This window comes from Vitis vinifera, chromosome 1 (assembly GCF_030704535.1).
Source record: "Vitis vinifera cultivar Pinot Noir 40024 chromosome 1, ASM3070453v1".
NCBI lineage: Eukaryota > Viridiplantae > Streptophyta > Magnoliopsida > Vitales > Vitaceae > Vitis > Vitis vinifera.
Genome location: NC_081805.1, coordinates 26,681,240 through 26,706,195, shown reverse-complemented (window position 1 = coordinate 26,706,195; position 24,956 = coordinate 26,681,240). Strand labels below are relative to the sequence as shown.

Here is a 24,956-nt window from a genome sequence, read left to right as displayed (position 1 = left end):
ATGACCTCAATGTGGAAGTTTGTTTAGCCTCGTTAGGGTATTTGTCTATTTTGCCTCATAATCATATGAGACGTAATGAGACATTGTTGTTTGTATTAGGAAGGATGTCCACATTGGATATGAAAAAAAGTTTATAATATCATATATATGTATTATCTCCTCTTAATAATATAGACATGTTTTAAAAACTTGAAAGTTCTTTTATATTAGAGCAGACAATATTTATATAGCGGTATAGATTGTTATGGCAACCCTACTTGATGTGAAATGTCACGGTAACCCGTTCATGGACTTCGGGTGATGATTGTAATATTCCAAGTAGCCTCTAGCATTTTTTTTTTTCTATTTGTGAAGAGTAAATGTGTTTGTGCTCATAGTAACTCTATCACGTGCAGGTTTATACATGGGGAGGGAGATGCAAACACCACGAAGTCACCGCATATATCACCGAATCATTACTAGCCATGGATAGAATATGATGTCACCAATCCTGCCTACGTGTTAGATACCTATTGTCAACAACGTCTATATATATTATTAAGAGGACCAGATCGAAAAAAATGTTACATGGAATCATCCGAGAAACTCAGGTGATTGCATCATCTAGTTGATTTAATCAAACCTAACCTCATTTGGGCCAGTAATAGAGGAACTGAAAACTATTGTTGGGTTGAAAATAGCTAGACGAAAATCCTTATATTGAGAACAGGTTATGAACCTGTGCATACGGATACATAAGAAATATGGCCATCAAAGTGAAGCAACACCTCCTCCTGTTTGGCCTTGCTGCACTCTCCATCATCCTCCTATCAATAACCATGGGGTTGTCAGGCAAGTTCTTAGTTCTAGACTTCTAGTTCAACTGATAATCTCATGTAAAATCTCTTTTTGCGCGCATGCTTATAGAACCATTAATTTTTGTGGATTGAGATGACTTGAGAAGTAAATTCTTCTCGTTTTCTTTTGCAGTTTCATTTATGGAGGAACCAACCTCTCCAGAGGCGGATCCCTTCAAAGAGCCGTCACCACCACCGCCTCCGCCATATCTTCCACCAGTACCCATGCCTTAGCGGCCATGCATGGGTTGATTGTGCATCATCAAGGCTCCCTTATATTATTGTTAGTCCTGCATTTTGTTGTATGTGTTCATGAGCAAATAATACATGACATGTATGTTGGTTCATGCTTGTGATTAATTTACAATTGAGTTTTAAGGGCCTTAAGCCAGTTATAATGACCCAAATTTACATCATCTTTTTGCTGTCCTCCTTCTAAGCCAACATTAAATATCGAATAAATCTCAGTTAGTTTTCTCATCAGTTAGTTCTTTTAATAATAGTATAAGTACTGACATCACAACTAAAGGTAGATGAGATTATCTAATTGACAGTTGACACCAAGAAAATTTTCCACCAAATTAAACTTTATTTTCGCAAGTCTTTGGGCCAGGTTGTAGAAGACTTGAGCGGCAAGTAATTAGGACCATTGCCATACAATATTGACAAGAATAATATGACTTGTGGCTCAACAAAAGATGATGATCATGATCATGATCATGATCATGATAACAATGATGATAAATTTTGATGGGTTTGTTTCTAAATCAATTGCAAATGAATAATGAATTGCAATGGCTAGCTATTGTTCATGATAACAAGATTTTCTATTCTTAAAGAAAGAAAATTATTTTCCTAACTCGAAAATATGTTTCACAATTTTTTGGCAAATAATTTTTTAAAAACTTGTTATGAAATTAAGATATTTTTAGAAAACATGTTTTTTAATAAATATATTATATAAATATGAAAAATGATAGAAATAAGCACTATGAATTAGATTTATTTTTAACAAATATTTGGAAATGTAAAAAATAGTTTGACATCATTAATTTCATATTTTCAAATAAATTTTTGTTTTACAAAATATTATAGAATTGTTTATTAAAATTATTCTTATAATTAATTTTAAAGAATTGTTTTCGAAAATATTTCCAAACATATCATGAATTTCACAAATGTTAAAAATATATATATATATGCTTTTTTAGCTTTATACAATATTATGGGTTTTATAGGAAGTTATGAAAACGATAGACATCAATGGAGATGTAAATATTTCCCATTTTAAAAAATTCAATGACCTTCATAGGTTTTTGCACCTATGAAATGGATTTTTACCAAATCCTTAGTGATATTACAATATTATATATCTTGATCTTTAACTAAGAAGTCTTCCACCAAATGTTTTATTTTATCAAGTGTTTAGGTTAAGGTGTAGACTTTAGCAACAAGTTAGAGCCATTGCCACAATATTAACAAAAATAATTTAGATAATCCGATCATGATGATTATGATTATGATTATTATTATTATTATTGATTTTGATTACGATTATTAATTTTGGATATGAGAGAACATGAATTTTATTATTATTATTTATATAATTGCATAAGGTTTAATTAATTTAGAGTATGGTATGAACATATGAATTCAAGGCTGCATGATACAAATTTTTTTAATGGCTAGACATGAATATATAGTCTAATTAAAACAATAGTGTGAACAAAAATATCAAAGATGAATATATTCAAAAAGAGCCACTGCATGATGGGGAAATGGGAGTTTTGGATTGTGTTGGGAATCATCCTAGAAATTTGATCGAACCTAACTCCATTTGACGCGCTAATGAAGGAATTTAAACACAATTATCATGCGGAAATTGTCCAAGAAAAAGTACAAGAAAAACCCCTATAAGAACATCCTTGCTGCTGGATCCTCTATATTTTCTCCATATATCTGCAGTATGGCATTCAGAGTCAACCTGCACAAGCTCATCCTGTTTGCTCTTCTTGCACTCTACATCATTCTCCTCTCAAAAACCTCGCATTTTTCAGGTAAGTTTCTTACTTCAATCTTCGTAGTTTTAAAACGTGTCCATAATAGGATTAATATTAACTATAGAGCATTTGCAGGTCTGTATATGCAGAAGTTGCAGTCCCGACGACCTGCCAGTCCTCCGCCGCCTTCTCCAAGCGTGCCAAGCTCTCCCAATCCTTAGTAGCCCTGGCTAGGATTGTGTATGATCATCAATCCCTATATTGTATTATCTAATAATGAATTCTCATTTTCAGTCATGTAACGAGATTATGAACATAAAATAAAGAAATTCTATGAAAATGAATTTGCGCAAAAAAAAACCAGGATGAAGCTGAAAAATGTATATAGCACTTCCCCTGCCATGGAGAATCCATTGAAGGGGTATAGCATGCAGTAGAACAAAATTTTCTCATGCCTACCTTGTCGAGTACTTTCAAATTTTAATTATATTAAAATATAATTAATTAATTAATTTTTATATTTTTATGTTTTATTTGTATTTGAAAATTAAAAAAACCTTAATTATTTTAAATATGTTAAAAATAGGAAATGAAAAATAAATTAAAATAAATTTTTGTTATTACTAATAGTAACCAATGCTTTATCTAATAATGAAGTTTAGGCATTTGTTTTCTTGGATGAAGACAACACGACCTTGATTGATGTAAACATGACTTCCACCTCCATAAGTCGAAAGGTTCTGCCCAAAGTTGAGTCCAAAAGTTTTACCTAAAGTTGATTGACTGAAGGCTCAGAGAGTTTGAATGATGAAACTAAGGTCTTAATGTTTTTTAAAATAGGTTTTTTTGTTTACAATAAGAAAAAAAAAATAGAAAAACACTTATAATAATTAAAAAATATATATTTTTTATTCTTAAAAATAAAATACAAGATATTTTTAAAAAATATTTTTTAAATCATTTGAAATATTTTCACTTATTTTCTTAAAATCAATTTTAAAAAACCACTATATAAATATATCAAATAATTAAAAATAAAATATTAAATACAAAAATCATTTTTAAAGTATATTTAAAATCATTAAAAATATGTTAAAAATATTTAAATTTTCAAACAAATCTTTATTATACAAATATTATAAATTAGTTTTTAAATAGTAATTATTTTCAAAATTATGTTTTAAAACTATTTTCAAAAGCGGTTATCAAATAGATCTAAATCACTTAGAGTATGTTTGGAAATGATTTTAGAAAATATTTTTAACATTTCTAACATTTGAATGATAAAAATTTTCAAGTATTAAAAATATTAAAAACACTTCTTAAAATCACTGTCAAACGGTTCTTAAATAATTTTTCTAAAACAATTTTCAAAAAATAAAAACACCTTCAATAATTAATGGAAAAAAATTAAATATAATGACTAATCTTCTCGACATAGATTCTTTATAAAGATCTTATATTTATAGATAATGCAAAAATTCACAACTTATTCTCCTTTTTTTATTTATTGTCGTTTCTCAAAAGACTAAAAAATACCTAAAAAGATTTCAAATCCCTTCTAAAAAATCATTCTATTTTTAAAATAAATTCTCAAAAAACTAATTTCCACCAGAATTTTGTCAAAGACGTTTCTTAAAGTTAAAAAAATTATTAGAAAACAATTTTTTTAAATAATTCAAATGGACCCTTAATATTTCAAATTAAGAAAATGTTCTCATACTGAAATAATATACCTCTTGAACTATCAAAGTGAGCTGCTAACGCGCACAATTTGATATGAACTAGAAATAAAAATTAAAAAAATGAGATATAAATACAAATAAATGAATAAGATTTCTACCAACAAATAAAATCATTTCTGTAATTTTGACCTTTCATGATTGGCCGCCACTTTTTTGTATAACACCGAGAAACATCGGTGCCATAGAATGACCCTTCAAATTAACCACAAACTTCTTCAAATTACCCACATACAAAAGCTGCTATGGTCTTTTAAAAACCACCTTTTCGGCTTCCAAAAAGCCAAATTCAAAGAGCATTTTTCGCGAAATAAAGGGAGAAAAAAGAACCATTTCATCATTTGAATGAGCTGTTCATCAAATTGAACAAAACTTTATTGTAAGACAAACAAATCAACAGTAGCAAGGTGGGGTGGGGGGCCTTTCCAGAAGACCCGAAAGAGGAAGTTGAGATATGCAGCTGCCCAAAGAGGATTCATGTTGGTTGCTGTATTAACAAAAACCAAAACAAGAGTCCTAAAATTCCCGCCTCTGTCCAGTGTTTCTCGAGTTATTTAACAACCATTTCCTTCCTACCTGATGAGAAAGGGAAAAAATTTATATAGCCCCATTGTTTCCCTGAAAACATTTGATTGTTGAAGATCTCAAAATCGAAAACTATTTGGTAGGCACATATTAAACAGGTGATTCGATGAAACTAACCTAGAGTTGGATATGTATCTGAACTAATCTTGGAAGATGTCAAGCAGTTGCAGCCATTGCAGTGGATCTGTAGCATGCTCTCTTTGCAGCTCGGACGATATCTTCAATCTGCATGAACCCAAATCCGGTAAGGTAAGGTAACAAACAAGAGAGTGAGGAAGCCACTCAATGTGTAGATCCCTGGTTTATGCAAATTTAATGTTTCATGGCTAAGTACTCTATTGCTAGAAGTGAAGGCCATGTTTGGTTCCCGAAAAATTTGAAGGCAAATGTGAGAAAAACAATAATAAAAAGGATAATTAGAAGGATAAAATAAAATAAAAAATAGATTTAAAGTCAATAAATTAGTATTTTATGTTTATTTCAAATTCAATTCACTTATTTTAACTCTTCTATATAAAATTAAATAACTTAAAAATGCATAAGTTTCTAATTAATTTTAATGAAATTATTTTTCATAGCAAAATCAAATATGAGAAGATCATTTTTCTTAAAAAAATTTCTTTCCATACTTTCCTGAAACCAAATATTGTGGAAGTAATCTAAAAACATGGATACCCAAATTTATTGGATGCAAGGTGGAAGAACAAGAGCTTATGATAATAAAATCAAGCTAGAAGAATCAAAAAAGAATCTACCTGTGGGACAGCCATTCTCTCGAGATTAGCAGCATAAGGCATGGGAACATCAGCCCCGGCAATCCTTTCCACTGGTGCATCAAGATAACCAAAGCTCTCCTCAACAACAGCCATGCTGTTTAAAAGAAGCAGATAGTGTAAGTACATATAATGCCTTATCAAACAACCTGCATCAAACGAACATCAGTGGAGAGAGAATAAACCAGATCTCAGCCCCAACACCATGCTGAGGGAACCCTTCTTCAACGGTTACAAGTCTGTTAGTTTTCCTGACTGAGGCATTGATCGTGGGTGTGTCCAGGGGCCTAATTGAACGCAGATTTATAATCTGTGTAGACAAGAACAGTCATTACTGATTTCAAACTAGAAGGATTATAACTGTTTGCTTTCAAATCTAACCCCCAAAAGAAAATGCACAAGAAAACATGGGAATTCTGAGTTCTTTAAGTATTAATTTACCTCAGCACTGATTCCATCCTTTGCAAGAATATCAGCAGCCTGAACATCAAGAAAAGGAGTTACTTCCACATGAAAATAAAGATTGGTTGCAATCCAAAAACAATATACATTAGAATTGAAACTTAAGCAAACATTTTGCAGAAGCAAGAAGTACAGTATAATCTTTGTGTTCCAGTGTTCGAACAAAAGAAAGGAAAAATATTTTATCACGAATAAATGCAAAAGAGCATTAGCTACTGCAGAATCACCAAGGATAAATAGCTGAACAATTTGCATTGATATGAGCACAAAGCCCAATTTTGCAGACAATTTATCATACAAATAATAATAAGATGCTCTTGCAACCATATTCAGTTCCATCCATACGAGGGACTGGAACAATGCAATAAGAGAAGCATCCAAGATAGAGTGTAAGGGACTTCATCAATGACGCTAGCGTGTATTAGACTGAATTAATTAGAAATCAAATCCGAGTTTCTATGTCATGCAGCTGATGCAGTCAAATCAACACAGTGAACAAACTGCATGCAGTATTACTTCACTGTTTCCCTACGGATGTCTTATATGGATATGCCTAGGCACGTCCAAGTTCAAATTTAATTTTCTTAGCTTAAGGTGACTCATACTTCACTAGGATTGCTGATCCAATTCTCTAAACATAGCAACAAATGCCTGATAGTATGCCTAAATCAAATCAAATTCATCCAGAGCTGCAAAAGTATGATTGACAAACCTTGAGTGCAAAGCCCACCATTTTTGAGAAAGCTGTGATAGTCACATCCCTTCCTTCTCTCTCAATCTGTTAATGGCAGACAGAAGATAAGAAAACATATAACAATAACAGTATAACAGGATAGGATTAACAGCTCAGGCATTGGCTGTTGCTTCAACCACAACATCATTTCAGGGAACTTCAATAAACATCTGAAAAATTACCTTGGCTTTCCCTATTGGGAGGCAAAAACTGGAATCAAGAACTTCTGCTGAGATAGGGAAAGATTCACCATACCTGAAGCACAAAGTTCAGGTTGGATAACAATGTTAAATATGAAATGAAGAAACATAACATAGTACAACCACTTTGCAATTGACGACTTACAGCAACTCATTTTCAAGGAAAATAACAGGATCAGGGTCTCTTATAGCAGCTTTTAGCAATCCACGGGCATCCTCAGATGAATATGGGGACAGCACTTTCAACCCAGGGCAGGAGCCATACCAGGCTGCATAACACTGCATAGTATTCCAAATAGAACACCAAAAGCATATTTAACTTCAGTCACAAAGAACCTTTGTTATATTCAACTGACTAAACTCAGAGACTAGGTAAATCAAGAATGAGAGGTAATGTCAACCATTAAACCAAGCAAAAATATGGAATGCAAAAAATATCTTAATTCTTAGCCCAACTGGGCCAACTCTTAAATGAATTCTGAATCAAGAATTATGCCATCAAGAAGCACTCGTATTTGATTTTTTTTCATGGGTCCAAATAAAACACAGATGGGTATCTCAATACTGCAAAAATACATAGCAAAATTACTGAGGGCTAATCAGCATGCCACAAAGTTGCTTTAAGTCCACAGAAAATTTTAAACAAATTTAAACACTCAGTCAAAATCCCATCTTTATATGCTCACTTATACAATGTGAGAACAAGAAGAAGTCTATTATTTGTTTTTTCTGCTTAAATTTTACAGCTATCAATTACCTCCATCCATCTCTAACTGAGAATAACACATTAATCCTCAAAACATTCAGAAGTGGAAAAATAAGTTCAGTGTATACATCAAAATTTATTTTAATCAGCTTTTGACATAAATTTACTTGTATTTACATTTTTTAATTGTACATATTATAATCTGAAATCACTGTATTCCATTGCATCTCTTTTTGTCCCTTTGAATTTCAAAATCCTAAAGTACTATACTCCATAAATGTACCTCAAATAAGAACATAAGAAAGAGGCAGAGGAATCAATATTGTCAAATAAAGCTCTGTCATTATGTTATGATCCAGATCAGCACCACGGGCATCATATAGAGAAAAGCTGGTGACAAACAAGTCACCAGGTGCAAGAGAAAACCTCAGGGAGTGTACCTGGGAGTGCTGGGCACCAACTCCAGCGGCAGCACCATTTGGTCCTCTAAAAACAATAGGTACGGATATCTGACCAGCGGACATGTAGTTTGATTTTGCAGCAGAATTAATGATGTGGTCAATTGCCTGCAAAAAAATCCAAAAATGAGATCATATTCACCAAAAAGAGATCCTACAATGAAGAAGTAATACAAAAACACATTTTCATCATATACCAAATTAGGTCAATATTATGATAAAATATTGGACAACTTAATGGCAATCTAAAACAACATATCATATTCATGCAAACCACAGGTTGAGAGGTCATATTCAGGATTTATTAGGATCCTCAAAATTATCCAGGAAAGCAGCACCCAATAGTTTCTGTTGGTGCATGTGTGCATGAGAGAGTCCCTATATATAAAATTCAACACATCCACAATGGGTAACTTAAAATTTTTATTTCATACTTGAAATAACTACAGGCAAAACACTATAGTTTCTAACACAACCAATATGATACAATCAAAACCAGTGTGCTACTCTAAAATACAAAGTGCAAAAAGCTCAAGACCCAAAGGAAGACTTTTAGAGGATTGAGTTTCAATGTGTTAAAATATTATTTAGGAATTTTGGAAAGTCTAGAATTTGACCTAATGCCATCATCAGTATCAGTTTTATTTCTTCCACAATATGGCCAGATCTAGATTGTTTATGGGCTACTTACAAGTGAAGGGGAGGTTGAACCTGGGAAACATTAGAAAAGTAAGCAAAAGGGGGAACAGTGAATTAGTGACTGTGCAGAGGCAGCACTCCCACCAGAGTTGCTCAGAAGGGTATTGCTTCAACACTTGTCACAACATACCTTATAACCAAGAAAGTGGGGTTGAGGCTTCCTTGCTGAACTGGTTATACATGTAATCAGACACTTGCTGTGTCGATTTATGATAACTATGCATTCAAATACCAATATCACACCAACCCTGGTACCCCTACTGTTCTCACTATGAGATACAGCCTAATCCCAGATCAAGAGGACAATCAAGGCTTCTGCACCTACATACTTTCTCTAAGGGCTTAACTAGGGATTCCTAAAGTTAGTCTCATTTTCATATTATAGATATACTTGCATACACATGCCTAGAAAGGAAGTTTTCAGAAGAGGTAAAATTTCATATTTTATAATTTTCTTATTTTCCGCTCCTTTGTTAGGGCAGTTACTTAGGGGGATGCACGGTGCTTGGATGAAGATTTTGCTGTGAACCATTTTTCCTAACAAGAGACCCAAGAAATAGAAAATTGGTGGACATGATGAAGCTTCCAGGGTTTGTTGGTTTTCATATGTTTTGAATGGTTTGCCTATGCAGGATGGTTCACATGGGAAGCAGAAAGGGAGAGCAGTATATTTGTACAACTGACTGTTTCTTGATTTTTCCAACCTGGGGAAACACTATTCAAACCTCCATCAAAGTCTACTTTTGTTTTTCTTTTTCTTTTTTTCTTTGGATAGGGGACATTGCTCCAACCTCTATCAATGTCTATTATCAAGACCAGTTTCTGATTATGTTCCAATGGATGGTGGGGGTTGAGGAGAGAAAAGCACTCATTAAAGTTCAAAAACATACGACCAAGGAAATTGGGTTTAGGGATATGGTAAGGAGCTATGATGTCAGAATGATGTCGGAATTTCTAAGGTATTAAAGTACTTCAATTAACTAATATACAAAAGTTCAAATAGAAATGCACCATCATACTCAGTTTTGACCAATCCCAGCTAAAGGTTCAATTTGAGAACATCAAATAAAATCAGAACTAGAAATTTTCATAATTTGAGTATATAGTGATAAGACTCTAACCTGCATAGAGAAATTAAATGTCATGAACTCTACAACAGGCTTAAGACCATAGTAAGCAGCACCAACTCCAATCCCAGTAAAACCAGCCTGCAAAATATGTAACAAACATGTTGTAGAAAGTAACGACTAATAATAAGAAAATTTTTGGATTAATCACAAAATTTACAAAAAGGAGCAAAAACTTATCCACTTATATGGGCAAGTCATGTAACAGAACTTACCTCTGTGATTGGGGTATCCAGAACCCTCTCAGGGCCATATTTCTCCAAAAGCCCTTTAGAAATCTATATGAAAATGAAGGCAAATTATGATCACTAGATGAACTAAAAAAATATATGAATGGTTTCCAAGCAAAAAGAAAATTATGGATTCATAAAGCATGCCACTAACCTTGTATGCACCTTGGTATTCCCCGACCTGTAAACAAAAATCAGAACATAAGAACAAGGACAAATGAAAAAGGAGAAACAAGTGAGAACAAAGCCAAGGGAGGCATTCCTATCCACTTTTCCTCACCTCTTCACCCATCAAAAAGACTTTAGGATCTGCGGACATTTCCTCATCAAGTGCAGAGTTTAGAGCATCCCTCACTGTCATCTGTGCAAAATAATAATTATTGTTAAATTTAGAGTTCTTAAAGAGTTAGGCATAAGCCTCAAGCATGGACATATCCACAAAGCATGGTGTTTAGTCAAAAGCAAAGAAGAAATAATTTATATATTATTCTTGCAATCTTAATAGTACTAAGCACTATTACATTTACAGGGGAAAAGGGAACGGAGACACAATGATGAATAGTATACAGAAGTTTGATAAAAATCTAATAGAATAAGTTTCTTGCTACCATATGCAGGAAGAAAAAACATTCATCGACTTCCTTATGGCCCTGTTTGGTTGACCAGAATGCAAGATTGAGAATGAATATTCCTTTACACTTCCTCTTGGAGAATGAGAATGGTTTTTTCAAATTTCGTTCCTATGTTTGGACAGGCTAGGAATCAAAAAATTGGAAAAACCTCTCATTTCCATTTAAGTGTTTGCCAACAGTAGAAATGAAATTAAAATTTTAATATATTTTCACCAATACAACTTTTCAAGATTTACTCAAGTTTCCAGGTAATCATCTAGAAAATTTTCATTTTCTTATCAATGAAAAGATCCAAACAATACCAAAAAAAGTATTAAAAAAATATTTTTCTCTTCCTTACCATCATTTTTAAGCAACCAAACAAAAAAAAAATCATTTTTTCATTAACCAAAATAATGCAAAACATGAAATAAAACAAATCATTTTTCTGACTATTCTCCATTTTCTTGGCAACTAAACAAAAAACACAAAAAATAAAAATCTTCACTTTCTCATCATCCAAATAGGTGTAAAACATGAAATTGAAGAAAGAATTCAATTATCAGTTCCTTTTCCTTTATTTTCTCAACAATTAAATAGAGACTACTCACTTTCTCGTCATTTTCTCTTTGTTTCCTCCTTTTCTCAGTAACCAAACAAAACATCCCACTTACTCATCAACCAAAATATATAAAATATGAAATTTAATATAAATGGATATTTTTATTTGTGATCTAAACTGCTTCTTGATAGCTTGTTGTATATTTTTTTTATTTCCTCCCTTGGAGGAGAAATGATAATAACTAAGGGACATGAAGAAATGAAAATCATAAGGTTGACATGAAATGTGAATGAAGGCCACATGCAGCCAAATGTTTGAATGAGCCACCAATGAGTGAAATTCCCATTTCACCATTCCACATTTCCTGCTAAACAAGATTGGCCCTTTATGTATAACTAGAAGGGTTGAATTGAAAATTTTGGAGTTCAAGGAAACATTCACAGCCAGTGGAGTTAGGCCCTGAATTAGATAATTTTGGATAAGTTTAATAAGAGCTTCTATATCTGATGGGATAATTTTGTTAAATATTATGGCTTGAAAATTATGGTGTTTGTTTGAAGACTATGGTTTTTGCTTTAGCAGAAGCTGAAGCCAGAAACAAAAGGTTATTGCAAACAAGGACTTAAATACAAAAAGAACCAAACCCAGAACCTCCACCTTTTTACGAAACAGCCATCTTTTTCATGTTCATTTCCTTTTCTTGTTCTGTTTTTCAGAACATTGAAAACTCGTCTTAATTAAGCCCAACAGCTGCAATGGGAGGCCTCAGTTTTCTGTGTCAATAATATACTTTCCTTGCAGCCAATTCTCACCAACCAAACAGAGCAACAAGTGTAACACAATCAACACAACCCACACTTCTCACCTGTTTTTCCGCAGACGAGTAGTTCCTCAATGCCCACACCGCAGGCCTAATCCTCCCCAACGACTGCCCCAAAACCTGATACAAACAGCCATCAATTCACCACAACCACACTCCCTAACCAATCATTCACAAAAAATCCACTCCACAAACCAAACCATCAACATTCTCAGCTCTACCAAAACAGCTACTCACCTTCCGACTCACAATCCCCAACATCTTCGCTTCCTCCGATCGAACCTGCGCTAACCAAACATAAACACACACAAAACTCAGAAAAATCAATTCACCGCACAAAGATCCAACCAAACACTCAAAATTCCACAAACCGATGATTCGCGGCCACGAAAATCGAAAGAAAATGAGGGTGCGAAACGCCGATATAGATCGATTGATCCGAAATTGATACAGATCGTAGAGTCAGAGACTCGGAAAAGGACGCACCTGAGCTTCGCCGGAGAGTTTGGTCCGCTAGGTATAGGGCGAACGGTGCAGTGATGGTCCAAACGACACCGTTTTGGAGGGTGGCTTGATCCCTTTTGCTTTGTCCTCTGCGCCGTCCGTTGAGTGGTTTATTAGTCTACGCTATGACAATTCCTCTATGTACTGCTCTCGAGGGAGGGTTCAGGTGCGGCCACGTTGAGCGTGGTCCGGTGGGGTCGCGTCTCCAGCCGTTGATGTCAAATATAACCAGTGAATTTAGGAGATTGAATAAAAAAGAAGAGATTTTTTCGGAAAATGCTTTCCAAAAATAAATAAATGGTAAAATAAGAGGAAAGATATTTTAGGAAGCAATGATTTTCAGATAGTTTAGGAAAATTTATCCATTTTTTATAAATTTCGTTTTTTTTTGTGTGTTTGATAATAATTTTACATTTATTATAATTTTTCTTCACAACTTAAAAATAAATTAAGTTTACTATTTATTTTATATCTTTTTTTTTAAATCTATTTAAATTTTATTTTTAAAATAAGAAAAATCATAATTTATAAAATAAGAAAAAACCCAAATTTAAAATATTTTCCTTTTATGTTAAAGTCATAAAAGTTATTCCAACTTTTTGTATTCTTGTAGCTTCCTTCTTTGTCAAGCCAAATAATAAACTTCCTACATTTTTTCAATTATAAGAACAATTAATTTTCATATTAGTTTTATTTAACTTAATTCATGAATTTATGCTAAATTATAAATCAAATAGCCGTTAAATTATTATAAAATAATTAAAAAAATCTCAATTAATAAGTAAAATCCCATATATTTTTTTTTAATTCACCATCTGTTTAGATATGTTTCCCATTTTATATTTTTTAAATAGAATATAGTAATAACTTTTATACAAAATACAAAATGTAATGGTTTTAAAAAAAAAGGTAATTAAGAAATTTGAGGTATTAAAAAAATTACTCTTTTAAAATGATTTTTAAGGATATAATTATATACTTTTTGTATACAAATTCTTAATTTTTAAAAACAAAAAATAGAAAATAGGTTTACTTAACACTTATTTATTTATTTATCCACTTATATCATGTATTAATCCATGAATAAAAATACAAAAATGATTCCAAGAAGTGAATAATTGATTTCTCAAATAATAAAATGAATTTAGATGGTAACTCAATTGATCCGACCTTGAGTTTACTGTATCATTAATTTCAGGGTCCGAACATCCATCGTTATCAAAAGAAAGAAAAGAAAAAAAGAACAAGAACGTTCCTTTGTCCTCTTCAAAACATACGTACATGTGATATCTTCACAAAATAACAAGGTCGTGAGCTTATTCCACCTAACTTAAGGGATATTTGTGGTAGACAAATATGGGTAGGTGGGAGTCGTCAATTGGGGAACGTGAGATGAGACTTCAATACCTGAAGGGCCATCTCCAATGGTATGGAATCTATGCTTTCACATATATAAATATAAAGGAAATCCACCAAATAGATTAAAAAATAATAAGATTCCATGAGGGGGGAAAGCAAATTGAAAGTTGGGGGGACTAGTGAATATGGTGTGGGAAAGGGCACAAGTGCCCAACCCAAGGGCTATTTTGTTGGATTTGGGCTCCCTCGTGGCATGGTTGGGTGAGAAGCAAGGGTTGTGAAATTATTGACCTCCACCAACTATTCGGTGGCTTGTGTTGGGTAGGTGCCACCATGCCACATTCTTCACCTAACTATTTTTAGCATGTGAATTTTCAAATGTTTTTCAACTTTAGAAATAAATTTATTATTTTTTATTTTAATTTTAGAACAAATTTCAAATATCTTTTATGAGTTTTTGTAAAATATTAAAATTATTCTCCCAAGATTTTTACTTGTTTTTGTACTACCTTACTTATATATATATATATATATATATATATATATATATATGTATTCCGACAAACATAACATAAAAAAAAAATTCTATTTATAAAGTTTAAATGTTTTAATTATGAATATTGTTAATGGTAAAATAGATTTTATTTATTTTTAAACAAAAAATCATAATACAATATAGTTTATATTTTAAATATTAAAAAATAATATATATTTCATATTTTTTATTCATTTTACAAATTAAATATAATTATAAAATATCTTGTAAAATAATATTAATATATGTCATATTTAATATATATATATATATATATATATATATATATATATATATATATATATATATATATATTATTTTATATATTGAATAAAATAATATAAAATTTTCTATTTGTACCATTTAAATATTTTAACCACAAATATTATTAAATATAAGAAAATTTTTATATTTTCTTAACTAAAAATATTAGAATGTAATATAATTTTTATTTTAAATATTAAAAAGTAATATAAATTTCACTTATTGTTTTATTTATTTTACAATATAAATATAACATGAAATATTTTATTGAATATTATATCTTAGTATACTATGCATATGAGATTTAATATTCAAATATATCATATTTCATTAGAAATTATATCCTATGATGCATGTTTTTTATAAATAGAATATGATATTTTAGAATATTGTGGACCCCGTATTTTGGCTCATGCGCTTCCACTCGATAGCAAGCTCGATTTTTGGTTTAAAAATGATTTTATTTATTATAAAATGACTTGGAATAGCCACTTATTTTTGTTTTATTTTTAAGAGGGTAAACAAAATAAGAAAGAAAACTCCATGTGCGACTCCTTATTTTGGAAAAGGTGATCTGTGAAAAAATCGAATCAGGCTCGGGGATCAAGTTACTTATCAGGAAGGTACGAAAAAGACTGTAGCACCCCTCTAAGTCCCTAAAGTCGGGTCTCTACTAATAAAATGAAGCTGACGTGACAATCAATAGGAAAATCAAGGGATACTCAAATCAATCATGCACATATAAAAACCAAAACATGCATAGAGAATGACCAGAAAGAGAGTGAATGTGTACCTGGGCCACGAACGAGCAACGCACTATCATAAAAATGAGGTCAGTATACAATAAAGAGCTCAAAACATATCACATACATCACCAAACAGAAATTAAAACTGTTAGAGGGAAAACTGGATTTTTGAAGTTTATTTGAAAATAAGAGTCTTAGAAATTATTTAAAATTTAGATTTTTAGAAATTAAATGTAAGAATGAGAATTTTAGAAATTAAATTTGAAAGAGATAGGAATCTTGAAAATTATTTGAGAGTTTGATATTTTAAATATATGAATAAGTGAATAAGTAAATAAATGAAATAATAATAATAATGAAAATAACCATTAAACCAATGAATATGAATAGTAGAACTTTTGAGATTGAAAATTAGATTTGGAATTCAGATTTTTTAAGAATGAAAATTTTAATGATTGTAGTTTTTAAATGAGATAAATAAATATATATGGAATAAAAATAATAATTAACAAACATAATATCTAAACGAATGAAATTGAATAGTGGAAATTTTAAGATTGAAAATTAAATTTGGACATCGGATTTTTTTGAAGAATTGGACTTTAATCATTGAAATAAATAAATAAATATGGAATAATAATACTAATTAACGAAAATAATATTTAAACAAATAAAAGTAAATAGTGAAATTTTTGGGATTGAAAATTAAATTAGGACATCGGATTTTTGAAGAATTGGACTTTAATGAACGAGATTTTTAAAAGAAAATAAATAAATAAATATGAAATAATAAGAATAATAACAAGAATAATATTTAAACAGATGAAAGTGAATAGTCGAATATTTGAGATTGAAAATTAAATTAGGAAGTCAGATTTTTGAATAATCGAATTTTAATGATTGGAATTTTTAAAAGAATTACATAAATAAATACGGAATAATAATAATAATAATAACAACAATAATATCTAAACGAATGAAAGTGAATAGTCGAATATTTGAGATTGAAGTCAGATTTTTGAAGAATTAAATTTTAATGATTGGAATTTTTTTTAAAGAATTAAATACATAAATACGGAATAATAATAATAATAACAAGAATAATATTTAAACGGATGAAAGTGAATAGTCGAATATTTGAGATTGAAAATTAATTTAGGAAGTCAGATTTTTGAAGAATTGAATTTTGATTATTGGAATTTTTAAAGAATTAAATAAATAAATATGGAATAATAATAATAATAACAAGAGTAATATTTAAACGGATGAAAATGAGTAGTTGAATATTTGAGATTGAAAATTAATTTAGGAAGTTAGATTTTTGAAGAATTGAATTTTAATGATTGGAATTTTTAAAATAAATAAATAAATAAATACGGAATAATAATAATAATAATAACAGGAATAATATCTAAACGGATGAAAGTGAATAATCGAATATTTGAGATTGAAAATTAAATTTAGAAGTCGGATTTTTGAAGAATTGAACTTTAATGAATGAAATTTTTAAAAGAAAATAAATAAATAAATATGGAATAATAATAATAATAATTAACAAACATAATATTTAAATGATTGAAAGTGAATAGTGGAAATTTTCGAAATTAAAAATTAAATTAGGAAGTCAGATTTTTGAAAAATTGAACTTTAATGATTAGAATTTTTAAAAGAAATGAATAAATAAGTAAATGGAATTATAATAATGATAACAAAAATAATGTTTAAATGAATGAATGTGAATAGTGGAATTTTTGAGATTGAAAATTTGAAGAGTTATTTAGAGATGAGATTTTAAATAAATGGATGAGTGAATAAATAAATAAATGAAACAATAAAAATAACAATGGTTGGATAGATAATCATGAAGATAGGAATTTTGTAATTTGGAAATTAAATTTGGAGATAGGAATTTTGAAAATTGGTTTAAGGATGAAATTTTTAAAAGTAAATAAATAAAATAATCAACAATAATAAGGATTAAATAAATAAATATAAAAATTAGAATTCCGAAAATTATAAATTGAATTTGGAGATCGGAATTTTGAAAATTTATTTAGGGATGGAACTTCAAATAATTGAATGAGTGAATAAATAGATGAATGTAATAATAATAATAATAATAAAGAAAACAATAATTAAATAAATGAGCGTAAGTATTAGAATTTTTGAAGTTGGAAATTGAATTTGGAAGAAATTGGAGCTTCGGGAATTAGATTAAAAGTCTTGAATCCGGAATCTTGAAAATTAACTCTGGAAATTGAGAATTTAAAAATAAATAAATAATAAAATAAAATAATTCCAAAATAGAAACTTTAAAAATTAGATTTAAGAAAAGAATTTTGGGAAATTAAACTTTGAAAATGAAGATTTTGAAAGTTAAATTTGAAAGTAAAAAAAAAAGGTGGATTAAACCTTGTTATTGAGAATGAAGAATTTGTATAAATAAATAAATAAATATATAAATAATTAATACATTCTGATGTGTGCATGCATGGAGATGAATAAACAAAAGGAGTAAGTGGGCTTTGGAAATGGGCTTAGTGGGTGGCTATGCAAAACAATCTCCATTAACGAGTCTGACTTCTTCGCCGCTTAGCTGCCATGTGTTGCATATAGAAGACGATGTCGAACCGCCACCGCTGCCAATGCCATCGCCACCAAGAACGACATCACCAACATCTGGGTAAGACCCAACCCTTTCCTTCATTATCAAGGCCACCTAAAACGTTAAAAGAATAATAAGGGAAGAAACGTTTATAGTAGAGGGTGTTGGAGAGCAGTTGAGCCATTGCAGGGCAACTCATCTGCTTGTTGTGCTGATGCTGATAGATCAACTGTCTAGCTGCCAAGTGCTTCTGTAAAGCTCTTACATCAGCTTGAAATCCAGATGAGGCCATTACACATTTGTCTGCTAATTTGCAGATTTTAGAGTAATCACAAGTGAGGATATTGTAGCCGATCGACATCCGAGTACCGGATGTGATGACGCAGTAATCGGCACCTGCAATTGCAACACAAGATCCTCCATTGTTGTTGTAAAGAGACCAGTTAGCTTGCTGCTTCGTCATTGTGAAATGAAAAGAGACAGCGAGAGAGATTAGGGCACTCGAGGACTTGGTCTGGAGGCCTGTGGGCACCCGTTTTCCAGCTGCCGAAGCCTTGGCTTTCATCTTTGCTGGCCAGCTTTACCGGAATAATATCCGGCGACATCATAAGAGATTTTACGCACGGACTTGAAGAGAAAACCCGAAAGAGAAAAAAACGGTAGGGATGGGAAAGAGAAAGGTGGGTAAAGAATTAGTCGTGGGTGTTTTTCTGGATTGCTTAGTTTCCTTTTGCAGAGGTAAAGACACTCAATTCAATGGGTTCATGCATGGGGCTGAGAGATTGAGAGATGTTGATGGGCTCTTGTGACTTTCATCAAAAAGAGATTGAGGTAATCGGAAATATATATCAACTTGTTGTTAGTTTTTTTTCCTATAATGTGTGGTCATATATAATTATATTTATATGAATATTATTTAAGGGTATCAATTGATAGGTAGGTGAATCGATTGATTGGGCATCTAAGAGTCTTATGTATGGAAGACTGGAGTTAGAAAATTTAATTCATATGAATGTGGTGTTACAATTTTTGTAACCCCATCTTTATGAAATTTATTTGTACATTATGTTTATGAGTAATGAAGGAAAATGGAAAGGTATAACATATGCAATTATATGGATGCATTCAAGTTCATAACCTACCATTACCCATTAATTTGTACATAATGGGTGTAAATAATGAGTATAACTCCCATATAGTCTTTGATGGGAAGACTAAGAGATGTACAACTTATTATAAATTGAGGTCTCAAGCCACACTCTCATTCTTATGTTTTTTTCTTTCTTGTTGTTTATTTTTTAACAACATACACTACACAAGTGACCCATCCACTATATGAGAGTAGCGAGTTGAAGACCTTGACAATACAATTCACAAGGTGAGTCAATCTCTCTTCATGGATCAAGGTAAGAATATGATAATTATTTTAGTACTTACATTTATTTGTTTTATGTATCCAAAATTGTTTTCAAAAATAATTATTTCCGCATAAAGTTTATGAAAGTTTGGTTAACACTCGCTACATTCATATGTTAGATCTGATAGAATAAAGAAAGCTACATGAGAAAGAGAGAGAGAGAGAGAGAGAGAGAGAGAGAAAGGTTTAGTGAGCAGATTGTATCAGAGGCAGCAAATGCTACAATTGATCTACATAAGGCAAAAACTACAGCTTCAACAAATTCATCAATTTAAACTATCGGAGCAATCCCATCTGTTTCCTTTGCCCATATATCTCCCAAAGACTTTGAGGCTAAGCCTCCTCATAAACATCCCAAACCAGATTTCCCCTATTAGCGTCTTACTCTTTCAGGTAGAGATGGGAAATCCAGCTCGGTAGAGCACCAAGAACAAGGGAGGACAACGAACAAGGCACACAAAAAAAAAAGGGGACCAAATGAACCCCCATGAACCTCATTCCATACATCAATCCATGAGTTTAGACACAGGAAGAGGACAAAGCAGATTCCAAATGATTTTCAAAACGAAATCAATACGTAAATGCCATATCCCTCTTAAAATCTCAAAACAGAGGATATAAAACAGGTTAGGAATCAAAGCATAAGGCAAATGCAAGCAAGCTTGAAACTCCATGAAAACAAATGAGGGTCCCCAACAAACACATTTGAACACCAAAACAGAAACTCAAGATGTCCAGAAAACACAATAAGACGACATGAACATGGAGGAATCAACCTATAGAAATAATACCTGAGTCTCTTTCCTTCGAGGTGCTTCCCCAACGTATTTCTTCCTTCATTCTCAAGATCTCCACCCCCCCCCCCCCTCCCCCCTCAAGCCAGACTTCTCTCTAGCCCCCCTCTTTTTTTCTCTTATTTCTATCTTTCTGAGCAAACTACTACCCACTCTCCTGTTCACCGGCCAGCAGGCATGTCGTCTTCAACCACCACCCGTCCACGCCCCTTGCCGTGTCCATGTAGCTGGTCTCCTTCCAAAAAGGGGTCCCCTCTCCTACTTAAAAAAATGAAAAAGAATTCCACCCTTTTTGTCGTCCGTAAAAGGGAGTCTACAAATGTATATATTCTATTATATCTTATCTCATTTATCAAACCAAGGATAATGAAAAAAAAATTTAGTTGAGTTGATATTTCAAAAGATTTTTATTAATAAATTAAATGATAGTAAAAACATAAATTACTTGAAATAGTAAAGATTTAAGAATTATTTTATTATTTTTAATCAATTAATTATTATTATTATTATTATTTTAAAAAGGAAATTATAATTTAAAAGAGAGTAAGCATTTGTAGCCATTTTCACCGTACACTCCTTCTCAGTTCTTAGTCGCGGCCCCGAATGCCAACTACCAACGCCATGCGCCGCCATCACCGCTCACAATCATTGCCCTATCCATAGTTCCCCTTTCATCTCGCCTTCTTGGGCTCCTGGAACAGTTGTAAGACTTGGGCTGAATTATGGGCTTTAGGACTTAATTGCATTTTTCATTTGATTTTGGGCCAAAATTGGGTTGATATGATTTGGTCTTTGGGTTTTGATTTATTGCGATTGGTTTTTGTTTTTATATTGGTTTCAGATATTGCTTTGGGCTCTTTCATTTAATTGTTAATACGGACCATCGGTTTGATTTACAATTGGTTGTAGGCTTTGGGCCATTTGAATAACCATTTTTTTTAGAATTAAATCATTTTTATCATATAAAATGAATTCATTTTTGCGAAATTCAAAACCATTTTCTTACAACTTTCTTAAACAAAACTAAAATATTAAAAAAAAAAATTATTGCAATTAAAAAAAACAAAAATAAAAATTAATTGTGAAACCTTTTTTATAAATAAAATTGAAGTTTTTTAAATAAAATTGTAAAAATAATATTTCTAACAAATAAATAAAATTTATAATTTAAATAATTATTTTTTAAAATCATAATTATAAATAAATTATTTAAACAATATTTTTTACACCAATTTCAAAATCTAAAAATGGAAAAAAATCATCAAAAATTTTTAGTTAAAAGTATTAATAATACAACGTTAATAAATAATATGATTTTGGTAGAGGGTTGGTATTTAAAAAAAATATTAACATAGGATTAAAAACTTAAACAGGGCGGGGCGGGTACAATAAATTCCTATACCCGCCTCGCCCGCCCCGTTTAACTTTTTTTTTTTGAATTCACCATTGAAACCAGTGAGACAGGGCTTACTGTCGTAGTGCCGCCGCAATAAGATCTCCGTGGGCAAAGCCAACCACCACCCCTCCTTCGCGTACTGCCGTAGTACCGCCGCGATCAGATTTCTGTGGGTAACGTTGCCGCCCCTCCTTCGCGTACTATCGCAGTGCCGCCGCGATCAGATCTCCGTGGGTAACGCCAGTCGCCGCCCCTCCTTCGCATACTATCGTAGTGCCGCCGCAATTAGATCTTCGTGGGTAACGCCAGCCGCCACCCCTCCTTCGCGTACTGCCGTAGTGCCGCCGCGATCAAATCTCCGATTGTTGAATCTGACGACATCATAACCTGGACAGCCAGCTTCCCCTTCCGGTTCTTCTCTTCGTGTCCTCTCCGGTGAGTCTTGGAAGTGGAGAAGAAGTTCTTTGGTTTCCGATGACAGGAAGCTGCCATACCCAGAACGGTGGAAGAGTTTAAGGGCAAAAGTGTGATGGAGGATCGGGGCGGGGTGGGGCAATACCCGCCCCTACCCCAAACCCGCTCTGGGTTTTTTAAACCATTCCCAAACCCATCTCAAACCCATTTAATAAAATTTAACCCCGTCCTATTAGGGGCGGGTACCCAAAAAAACCCGTCTCATTACCATCCCTATTCGTGGCATCCGTATCCTCAAAGTAGAGAAAAATTAAGGATGACGAAAGAAACAATAATAGATGTCACTTCATGAGTTATTGGAATCTAAAAGATGTTTTTATTAAGGAACATGATATGTATATAAAGTTCAAATGCAACAAGCCTAAATTTTTAGGAAAATTTATAATTCAATATGATATTAAAGCTTGATTTGGTGGAAAGTCTTGGATTTAACCCTATAATTTGCATTTCCAAAATTCTCTCATTATGAAAAAAGGTTTAAGATTTTAAGAAAACTATTATATCTCTTCACATACGAACATGAGGCCATACATGAGGAAAAGTATTAAAGAGCATAATTATACATATAATCAAAAGTTAATTTTAGATTAAGACAATATTTGTCAATTCCCTCGTGGCTTATGATAAAAGGTATGAATTCTTTTCACCTTCCTATTCTTTTAGCCAAATTATAGTAGTTTTTCAAAGACAAAAGCAATTACTCAATTGCTGAATTATCAAACCCTTCATTTTTCTCAATATTCTTGATTTCCATCAAATTCAACCATCAATGTTCCCGTGAAAATTGATACTATCGATCCTGGGTACCACATGATCAAAGAACCCAAAAAAACAATAGAAAGCGACATAAACAGCAAATCCATCACTTCATGCATCAAAAACTAACTTATCCAGCAAGTAAATAACTTGTAAGAAACGCTGATGGTATTGTCAATCCGATCTCTCCGACCAGCAAGCACTCAAATGATAACGAGAATGAAAGAAAAAAAATATAAGCAGAGATTTCTTACTCTTTTAAACCATATAATGAAGGGAGAAGGTCGACCCAGCATTACAGTAGAGAGCGAGCAGCATTTCGGACGCCCACAGCGTGGCACCAACATCCCTTTCCTTCTACTGGTTACACGCTATGCGCGTCTGAAACTTCCCACTCAGATTTTAATCACAAGCCCCAACCGTGGGTAGAAGTAGAGCTACTGAAACTAAGAACTATAGATCAATCATCAATCTATGTGGAGTATGCAATATATGTAGAGTCATAAAGAGAAAGCAATCAGGTGTATTTTTTGGCAATATAGAAAATAGTGATTATTGGGATGCGGAAAAAGTGAGGTTGAAGTGATAACAGAGTGAGTAACAAAAGAGTTAACAAGTGTGCGCCTATTGGAGTGTCGGAGTGCGGTGCACCGACGAAGCAGATTGGGCAGCGCCAAATGCTTAGCGTTTGGGCGGTGCGGTTTGTTATGGCTGCTATTTATTTATTTATTTTTGTGTATAAATACGTGCCAGGTGGCTATTCTGCTGAAGCTGCTGCGTGGGGAAGAAACTCAACACATATCTTCGCATGACATCTGTAAGCGTTACCATCGTTACTCGCTTGTGTGTCAGTGAGAGCCACTCAAGCGGTAAAAAGGACTCCTCTGCAAAAACTGGTAAAAATAAACCTTTCTTTCTCGCTCTTAGTATATTGCCTTTCATTACCAGCATGAAGTTACCTGATGTTAGCCGTTCGTTAGTAAGTACTCCCCTAATTTTGACCTAATGAGCTTTTTCTTATGTTGAGTTAGCTCAATGGGTTCGCTAGATGCCTAGTGGAGAACGAGCTGATGAGAAAGAGTTGAAGATCATGTAAAGCATTTCAACACAAGGAGGTAGGATTCATGTTTCAATAATTTTCCCATGTGAAACACAATTTTTAAAAACATTTACACTCATTTTTTTACTCACTTTCCCCATTTTGTAAGTAAATTTTTATTTTTTTAGAAATAGGGTTGCATTATTACAAATGCTTAAATATTAACTTATTATTTTTGGTTTATATTCCCTTGAAGATAGTATTTGTAAAAGGTATAAGTTTAGAAAAATAGTTTTTTTTTTATTATTACATGGAATAGTTAAAAATAATAATAACAATACCTTAAGGGGGTGTTTGGTACGTCGGAATAGTGAATTGAAATGAATATTTTGTTTTCATTTTTATTTCTTAGTAGATAGAAATGAATTTGATGATTTTATTTCTAACATTTGGATGGACTTAGGAATGCAAGATTAAAATGATTATTTGTTTCTATTCCAATGTTTGATAATAATAGGAATTG

At 32.1% G+C, this 24,956-nt stretch overlaps 2 protein-coding genes across 10 annotated transcripts; both read right to left on the bottom strand.

Annotated features, from left to right (window-relative positions):
- Positions 1 to 4,889: 4,889 nt before the first annotated feature.
- LOC100264409 (pyruvate dehydrogenase E1 component subunit beta-1, mitochondrial) lies at positions 4,890 to 13,269 on the bottom strand. Of its 9 annotated transcripts, none has more exons than XM_002264174.5 (16): positions 13,031 to 13,269; positions 12,782 to 12,831; positions 12,590 to 12,664; positions 10,832 to 10,912; positions 10,706 to 10,732; positions 10,537 to 10,599; positions 10,316 to 10,402; positions 8,478 to 8,603; positions 7,477 to 7,610; positions 7,314 to 7,386; positions 7,111 to 7,176; positions 6,378 to 6,416; positions 6,122 to 6,246; positions 5,919 to 6,033; positions 5,281 to 5,388; positions 4,890 to 5,196 (listed from the first exon to the last, which is right to left on the bottom strand). In XM_002264174.5, exons 2-15 carry the CDS (start codon positions 12,803 to 12,805, stop codon positions 5,320 to 5,322), a joined length of 1,104 nt encoding a protein of 367 aa, XP_002264210.1. In that variant the 5' UTR covers positions 12,806 to 12,831; positions 13,031 to 13,269; the 3' UTR covers positions 4,890 to 5,196; positions 5,281 to 5,319. The 9 variants fall into 9 exon arrangements, with proteins under 9 accessions (XP_002264210.1, XP_003631360.1, XP_010657038.1 ...); XM_003631312.4 differs by having other exon boundaries at positions 4,890 to 5,154; XM_010658736.3 differs by having other exon boundaries at positions 4,890 to 5,150.
- A 5,328-nt stretch (positions 13,270 to 18,597) lies between these two features.
- LOC100247145 (proteasome subunit beta type-1) lies at positions 18,598 to 19,078 on the bottom strand. Its single transcript, XM_010658915.3, has one exon. The coding sequence runs from the start codon at positions 19,018 to 19,020 to the stop codon at positions 18,622 to 18,624; it is 399 nt and encodes a 132-aa protein (XP_010657217.1). The 5' UTR covers positions 19,021 to 19,078; the 3' UTR covers positions 18,598 to 18,621.
- Positions 19,079 to 24,956: the final 5,878 nt, after the last annotated feature.